Here is a 9,356-nt window from a genome sequence, read left to right on the forward strand (position 1 = left end):
GAGAGGAGGTAATTCTGACTTTGCTATGACAATCTGGCGCTTCTGAATCAGCTACTGTTTTGTTATTAGTTTAAGTATTTGCTATTGACTGTTCAAATGCGGAGTTTTGCGCATCGTGTGTGTGTGTGCGCGAGCGAGCGAGAGAGCGAGAGAGAGAGCGCGCGAGAGAGAGAGAGCGAGAGAAAGAGAGAGAGCGGGAGAGAGCGAGAGAGAGAGAGAGAGAGAGGGGGTCACATCACAAACACATACCAGCTTCATCACTGTGTCTGTCACGCGACTCTGTTCCCCTTTCGGCTTGAACTGATGGTAAAACTAATGACATTATTTACTGTCTTTAATATATATCACGGCCAGCTAGAAAAGTCATGAAGGGCCTTGAAAGTCAAAAAGATTGAGAACCACTGCTTTAAATGTCTGTGTCTGATCTAAGAAGCAAAAACCATTGTGCTGCTGCAATACTAACCATAAATATAGTGAGTCAACTCATACATCAGCTAAAATTGCCCACAATTATTTAATATTTCATAACAAGAAGTTCCAAAGTGATTCAAGCTGAGCTCTCAGCAGGCGGTTGAGTGCTCATCTTACTATTCTCTTCAACCCTAGAGAAGTGCCTTAAGTCACATCTTGAGAGTAGACCTCCGTTGAAACTTAAAGGCTCAGCATGGGGGAGGTTGTCATGGCAGCAATGCAAAATGGTAATGACTGGGAGGGGAAGATTGTACCCTTTAATTCTGCTATCATGCAATGACATCATTTTTCAACTTGAAATTAGCTGAATCCATCAGCTTATTTTGCTAGTAAATTCTGTTCAAGACACAATCATGATGATATGTAAATGTGGGCAGAATTTCATTTTGCACAGGCTTATTGCAATATAGGAATATTATTTTTAACCATACAGCTGCCTTCCAGATAATTGCTGTTCACTCACCTTCCCAAACATCTACTAAAAACATATTATCACCTCAGGGCTGCAGTATACGGTTGGGTTTAGAATAAACCCGACTGCTTAAACAAGACTAGCAGGAGGCAATTAGTGTAATCGGTTAAAGCAGAGCTTACATGATGTGAGTGAGAGATGATCATTGTGTCAAACCATCAACACATTTGCCATAGATTATCTACTACAGGGAGAAATCCACATAGATGCGGCAATCATGTTGAAGCAGAAGGTGATGATGGTAATGATGCCCCCAAGGGTGTGTTTCACACTTTGCCTGTCACCTCGTATCACGAACACTCAACCTTGACTGCCAGACATAAGCTCCCTCTATGAAGCTGTGCTGAACTAAGGTGTTGCTATCAGAACGGGATTTACTTTCTGACTTTTATGCAAACTGTAAAAAACAGTAATTAGGGGGTGGGGAGAGAAAATACCTTTCTACTTCTGTGAGCTTCTCTTTTTTGCTCATAAAATAAAAACTATGAAAATAAGAAACAATATTATATACTGTAACATACATAATACTATACTGTCGTTCAAAGTTTGGGATCAGTTAGAATTTAATTTTTTTTTAAAGAAGTCTCATGCTCATCAAGGCTTCATTTATTTGATCAAAAATACATAAACACAGTAATATTGTGAAATATTATTGTAATTTAAAATAATGGTTTTCTATTTGAATATGCTTTAAAATATGATTTATTTCTATGATGCAAAGATGACTTTTCATCAGCCATTACTCTAGTCTTCAGTGTCACGTGATCCTTCAGAAATAATTTTAATAAGCTGATTTATTATCAATGTTGAAAACGGTTGTGCTGCTTAATATATATAAATATACAGTATATACAGTATATATATAGAGAGAGAGAGAGAGAGAGAGAGAGAGAGAACCTGTGATACTTTTTTCAGGATTCTTTAATGAACATAAAGTTAAAAAGAACAGCATTTATTTAAAATAGAAATATTTTCTAACAATATGAGTCTTTACTATCACTTTTTATCTATTTAACACATCCTTGCTGAATAAAAGTATTAATTTCTTTCAAAAACTTTTGAATGGTAGTGTATATTGTAATAAAATATTTTCAAATTATATATGTCTTTATTGTCACTTTTGATCAAAGTAATGCATCTTTGCTGAATAAAAGTATTCTTTTCTTAATAAATAAATAAACAAACAAACAACACTTTATACATAAAATGTTGTCACATGTGGTAATTAAAGTTTGAACTTACCTGGAGCACTTGATGAGACTGGTGTCCAATGGTAAGATTTTGGTTCAAACTATCCATGACCAACGTGTTTTCACTTACTCGCTCCGGGACATGAGGATCCTGCCAGAGGCAAGAACAGTGTTGAAACAACCTTGCAAATCTTATACAATTAATCACGTTTATAATATCTTTTACTCAGTTTTGTTAGTAAATTCTTATTCCTATAACAGCTCGAACATTCTGCAATATGACTTTATTTGTGTTACATGGCATGATCATACAGGTTTGGACCGACTTGAGGGTGAGTAAATGATGACGGTTTTAATTTTGTGGCAGAACTATCTATTTGTAGGGCCACGGTACATACTTGCATACATGTATATATTCTCTCTAACTGGTGTCTTGTAGTGTAGACGACTGCTAAGCCAGTCAAGTACACACAATAGTGCGAGTGGGAGAAATGCAGCCTCCGGCATTCCCCGTCTGCATCCTCAGCTGACTCACTGCCCTGATGAATAGAGTCTGCACTCACACAAATGGCATTTGCAAACAGATAATGCTGATTTACCACGTTGGCCCAACTCACACTGACTCTCACTGGCCGCAAGCTGCCTTTTCCTCTGAGACCTGACACATACACACACACACATACACACACACACAGACAGACCTTCCTGCCCTGACATTCCTGTGCTCTTACTCAACATGCTGTCTATGAGTTCAACCACAGCACAATATACAATCACTCCAATGGTTCAATTTGTACATTTACCTGTTGGCTAGTCACAAAGAATTCTGTTATGTACACTCATAAAAACAAAGGTTATTTATTGGCATTGAATTCCATGCAGAATCTTTAACATTCACAGAACCGTTCCATTGCACAGAAAAAAATGAATTCAATGAAACCCAAACCTATAATAGCATAATCTGATGTAATTATTGTAATTACTCTGTGAGATTCAATGATAGCACCTTTTATGAGATTGGAGAAGAAGGTTGAAGAATTTAAATTGCTTGGCACTGAATCAAATTTTACACAAATCGAACCTTTTAATACTTGAAACCACTTCACCTGAACAACATAACCCTTGTATAATGCAAAAACGGGATCTACAAATTATTGCTTCCACATTAAATTCTGATTAGGTTTTTAACATTTAGCAACCAGCAGAGAGAGCATGTATCCATCAAGAAAAAAAAAAATGAGATAAGTAATAACCGGCTTGCTGTTTAAAATGTGAAATAAAATATACACATTTACCTTATTCCAGTTGTCCAACAAAAACAGCGCCTCCATTTCTGAGCATACTGCTATATCAAAGTGCCTGATGTCTTAGGAAATGTAACTAGGCAATGTTCCGCCTCTCTAGTCCCTCTACATCTTCATTTAGAAGATACATGTTCCTATTCAAAACAGCACGGACCTGCCTGTACATGCTGCTTTGAGCTAAATCCCACATTCCTGTCTGTCAGCTACAGCCCTGATAACAGATGTTAGTTCGCTGGTCAATAAAAAAATTGATCTCCATAAAAGAAAAAAGAATTACATTGAAGAGAGGAAGTTTAAGAAGTTGAAGCGAACACAAGAGAGTAATAATGGAAGTATATGTACAGTAGGTCATCTGGGAAATATACAAAAACTGACTGAGAGGCAGACAGACAGAAGATCTGACAGATTGAGATTTGGTTTGATCACAATCCATAACTCTGTTATTGCCACATGCCTCTTAGCTCATCGAAGCCGATTTGCACGATATAAGGGGCAATGAGTCACATTTCCCTACTAGTGTCTTTATACAGAGTTTGATTCTGTTCCAAATTGCACACGCTCACACATTATCATACCCAACAATGTGAAGGACAGCACATTTTTCCAGCATGCAGCATAAAGGCTGTTATTGTCTCTCTTCAGCATGCTCAAATGGGAGAGACGCTCTCTGTGGATGCTGCACCCTGCCTGAAGAGTGCTATGGAAAAAGATGAAGAGATGTGGTCGAGTGAAGGCATGTAGGTCTGGTTCGTTGCTCAGTGACTCCAAACTAGCTCACAGGCAATTAAGTGAAGAGACGAATCATATGTTCAGAGCCACACCTCTAAAATTATTTTCCTAAATGATGCATAAGTGTATGTATTCTGTATGTGTATGTCTGTTTTCCAGGGGAAAAAAATAAAACATCCTTAAAAATCAGTTTACCTGAGAAGCAAAATTGCATAAGACTCGTTTTATACAGAGAATATATCTTGAATAATCTTGAATATTATATAGTTTTTCATTTTTATTACTATTATCATCATCATCATCATTACCATCATCATCAAATTTATTGAGATTTATGCTTAAAACTATATTTAAAAAATTCAATGGGGTAAAAAAAACTTAATTCAATATATAGTAATTCAAAAAAGTTATTTTGTTGTCATATATCATAGTTTCTGCCTCAATTATTATTATTATTATTATTATTATATATCCTCATCAGATTTAATGAGGTTAAGCCATAAAACAATTTTTAAAATGTCAGTAGGGTAATAAAAATGAACTTAGTTCAAAATATATATATATAAAAAAAAAAGTTTTTCCAAGTAAATTTATCTTATTTAAACAATTGTTTTTTGGTAAACAAGATAAACACACTGATTAAGATTTTTTTTTCTTCAGTAGAAGTGTTCTTTCAAACTTTTCAGGCCCTGATGCTTGCATTCATAATGCTTAAGTGTCAAGTTTAGAGAAGAGATATTGGATCGTTCTGAAAGACGGATGACACAACATTCAGCTTTTCTAAATGACAGCACTGTGGGCTGGAAGGAGGCCATGGATTAATGGTAGATACATGTCTGAATGGAAAGACATGATGGTGGTTTTTGGAATGTAGATGCTCCACCACATGTGATCCACTCTCTCATACATATTGCTGAGGTTCATTTAAAGGATTTTCCTTCAAGATAATATTGTGTATGCCGAGGAAATGCTGAAGGAGAAGAAATTTGTAATTGGTTTATAAAAGAGTGAAGAAATGTGGTACAAGACGCTCGAAGTGAGTCCTAGCTGTTGAAGTGTAATAACAGCTTTCTAGTTCCTGCCTTGAGGCGCAGTGGATTATTCATCAGTGGAATTTCAGCTGAGCTTGAAAGTACAGGGACAGAGATGGAGAGAGAGATGATGAGCTTTTTCAGTAGTGTGTTATCTTCTGCAAGCTGCCTGCTCAGAGACCTCCACCTGGTGGTGAAGCACTGCTCTAAAACTGTACTTCTTAAAATTGGGTCTGTTCTGATATAGGGGTATGGAGAGATGGAGAAAACAATGCTGATTGCAACATAATAACATTTAATGATATAAATATAAACGTATTAGTAAATAATAATAATAATAATTTTTATATAATTTAATTTGATGATATTTTATCAAATTATTCCAATTGTTCCAAACCTGTAAGACCTTTGTTTATATTCGGAACACAAATTAAGATATTTCTGATGAAATACGAGAGCTTTCTGACCGAGAGCTGAAATCCAAGAGCTTTTCTTTCTGACTTTATTCAACAATTTTATCTGTTATTAGTCATTATTTTTGTTTTCTACGTGCACAAAAAGTATAATAATTTTAATTTTTGGATGAACTATACCTTTAAGGTAATTTATAAGCTAGTTTGCTCCAAAAGAATGACAAAATTTGCAGAAATAAACAATAAAAACTTACAAGATATAAACATTCAAAACCTTTTTCTCACTTATTGGTTATTTTAAAAAGGGGAGGAGCTGCTCTATATGTCCCGCCCTGTCTTCCTGTTCAACAGTTTGCTGTCATTGAACTTGTTTCCACGACATGTGATCACAATGCCTAAGGCCTCTTCATATCCAAAGATGCCCAAACTTCAGAGGACGTTATTGAAGAAAACAACACTCATGTTTAAGATCAGTGCGTGCACCAGGCCACGTATTTGCTGCAGCATACAGACACATAGGCCTATCTAGACAGGAAATTGAGGGGCAGATGATAAAATACTGCCATTTCTGTGAGTGTATGATTATGGCCACAGACAAACACATGGATGACTAAATACCTTCTTCCATTTTTAGACCTGGCCACAAAAATGTTGCAAAGTAGAGGAATGTGAAAATGAACTGGGCTCCTGAACGTGACTTAAAATAGCAATGAGTGGGTAGAAATTCTACTACCAAGTATAATTATGTAACATTGATTCTCAAGAGGTCTAAACATGGCAATTGAATAAAAAAGCAAACTTGATGAACCTTGCTATTTATAGATCCTATCCTATCCCATGTCTACAGGCTATGGACCTAATAAAATGCTAACCAGAACTTTGTTTTTAGCTTCAAAGCTAATTTTTCTAATACACTTACTTAGTATTGTGGGATGCTTTTAAGTGCTGTGCAAAACCTCTGGTATGCTGGTTTCTCCATCACTCATTGTTTTAAGAATACCAGAGGCTTGGTTACAAGCTAATAACCGGCAGACCACCTGCACAGTGAAGACACATGGGCAAAGGTCACCAGAACACCATCAAAGGCTCTTGTGTGCATGCTCATGTCAACGTCAGTGAAATATATAACCCTGAGATAAGAATCCAAGAGCAAGAAAGAGTCTATTGTTGACAACCAGCCAGAGGACCTGGGGTTATACAGGCCTACACTGGAGAAAAATTCAGCTGAAGATGACAGTTGTGTTGTGGAACATGGTAGCTGGTTTCTAGCGGGTCTAAGATGGTCATTAGCTAGTTGTTAACAGGTTGACCATTGACCATGTTCAAAAAATACAGCTTGACCACTTAAGTTGGTCAAAGCTGAAGAAACCAGCTATCATGTTCCAAAACAGTGGATTCCCAGCAGGGTAAATATTAGCATAATACAAGCCTTTTTAAAGTTATCATCATCTAAACATATAGTAGCACCTCTAATCATAACAACATCAATGATAATTTAGTCATCAACAATATAAGTGGGCACTGGGGAGATCACTCTAGAAGACATACCCTAAACAGTAGAGAGGAAACATGACAAACAAACAGGATGGCAGGAGAGGAGTCCACTGCTGACTGTTGAGTCTATATGTAGACTTCCTATCGGACAGAGAGTTTCCTGTGGGACGAGGCAGAATGCCTTGCACTCTCCATTTCTCCTCACAGAGACCAAGTGTCAAACAATTTCAAAGGAACCTAATAAATAGTTTTTTTTTTTTAAAGATTGTAAGTACATAGACCAAATGGAATTGCAAAAATAATGATCGTTCCAAACAGGTTTTATCAAACACTCTGCCCTGTTTTCCACTAATCAAACAAACCTATTTTTAAACATTTTTAAACTCATTCCACAGAAGTATGCAGACTTTCCCTCAAACCAGAAAAGAAAATTTTAAATAAATAAACATTTCTGGGCCTACTCATAACTCTACATACAAAAAGTGCAATAATTTCAAAGCCTTTTCTACAAGATTGCCAGTTTCTGTTGCAAAAAAAAAAAAAAAAAAAAAAAAAAAAGGTTACCAATATTTAGAGGTTTAAAATAAGAAATAGTCGCACTGTAAGATAAAGAGGCAAATACTTAATATACAGCCATAACAGTCAATGTTATGAGAAGTCTTAATTGCAAGATTTAAAGTCACAGTGTGAGATATGTCACAATTGTGAGATATATAATCAAAATTATGAGAAATAAAGCCTCAGTTGTGAGCAACAAAGTCATAATTGCAAGATAAAAAAAAACAACTTTATCCATATATGTAACGGAGCCGACGAGATGAGAGACGTGCGGATCCATTTGCAGGCTTTTATTAAACAGAGGCGTGGTCATAACAGGCATGGGTCAAACAGTGGCAAACAGGTACATTTCAGGCAAGAAAAAAAAAGTGTATTCCTAGGGCAAGCGTGGGTCTACGATCGGCGAACAATATCCAGAGGGCTTGACACGAGGGGTAATCCAATAACAGGCGCAATTGTCCAGGAAAGGTGCAAATACAGTCCGAAACAGCAGGCAAAGGGTTAATCCAAGATACACAGGCAGTAGATCAGAAAACAGACAACACGAAATGACTCGATTAGACTAGACTAGACTAGACTAGACTAGAACTAGAACTAGAACTAGAAATGGAAATGGAAACTTGGAATGGCTCCGTAATGTAGCTATCGCTAGAAGAGTGATATACGCTAAACAATACTCGGCGGTTTGAGAAGGATCTGAGTGAGTGTAATATAGTGTGTGTGTGATTGGTTACAGCTGTGTGCAATCAGTGCAATGGATGATGGGAAATGTAGTCAAACAGCAGGCAAAGGGTTAATCCAAGATACACAGGCAGTAGATCAAAAAACAGACAACACGAAATGACTCGACTAGACTAGACTAGACTAGACTAGACTAGACTAGAACTAGAACTAGAAATGGAAATGGAAACTTGGAATGGCTCCGTAATGTAGCTATCGCTAGAAGAGTGATATACGCTAAACAATACTCGGCGGTTTGAGAAGGATCTGAGTGAGTGTAATATAGTGTGTGTGTGATTGGTTACAGCTGTGTGCAATCAGTGCAATGGATGATGGGAAATGTAGTCCGTGGTGACGTGTAACAGTCTGTTTAGTGAGAGAGTCAATATGATGGACGAGTGACCTCTGGTGGCGATCGGACGGAAGTCCATGGACAGGATTCGTAACAATATAGGTCAAAAATTATTGAATTATTCAATTATACACAGTCATGCATTATGTTCTAAGATCACCATGTTTGTAGTGTGTTTCAGGGGATTACAACATACAATATATATTTCAGACTTAGTGGAGTAATAACTAATAATAGTAATAGTAAATGTGTAAAGTTGCATAAGCTCATTCTAACTTAGTGTCATATCCATATAAATCATTATTATGGTTTCTATGGCTAGGACCAGCAGTTCCTAAAAATAATTAAGTTTACTACTAGACTAAAAACAGTTAGCAGGTGCATAAGATAGCGCTACGTCCCACTTCAAAACACACAATATTTTTACACTTTTGTGAATAATCACCTGTCAGAGTCTTTGGGAAAATGATGAAAGGCAAGATTTTTTCTGTCACACTGATAGTTTTTGCAGTGGATTGCCTTCTTTTATTCCACTTTGACTTATCTTTCATTGTTATTCTGTCTGTTTCTGTGTATCTGTGCTGTTATTCAGTTGGAATTTCCACTCCAAAATGGCGGCCCC

At 36.7% G+C, this 9,356-nt stretch overlaps 1 protein-coding gene across 1 annotated transcript in view; it reads right to left on the reverse strand.

The window, feature by feature from the left end:
* Window positions 1-9,356, reverse strand: part of LOC107717178 (pleckstrin homology-like domain family B member 1) — an 83,151-nt gene that overhangs the window by 62,182 nt on the left and 11,613 nt on the right. The window contains exon 2 of the mRNA XM_016523855.1: window positions 2,186-2,284. Coding sequence (XP_016379341.1) covers window positions 2,186-2,284 — 99 coding nt within the window. The remainder of the gene's footprint in view (window positions 1-2,185; window positions 2,285-9,356) is intronic.

This window comes from Sinocyclocheilus rhinocerous, unplaced genomic scaffold, assembly GCF_001515625.1.
Source record: "Sinocyclocheilus rhinocerous isolate Xijiao unplaced genomic scaffold, SAMN03320098_v1.1 scaffold3738, whole genome shotgun sequence".
NCBI lineage: Eukaryota > Metazoa > Chordata > Actinopteri > Cypriniformes > Cyprinidae > Sinocyclocheilus > Sinocyclocheilus rhinocerous.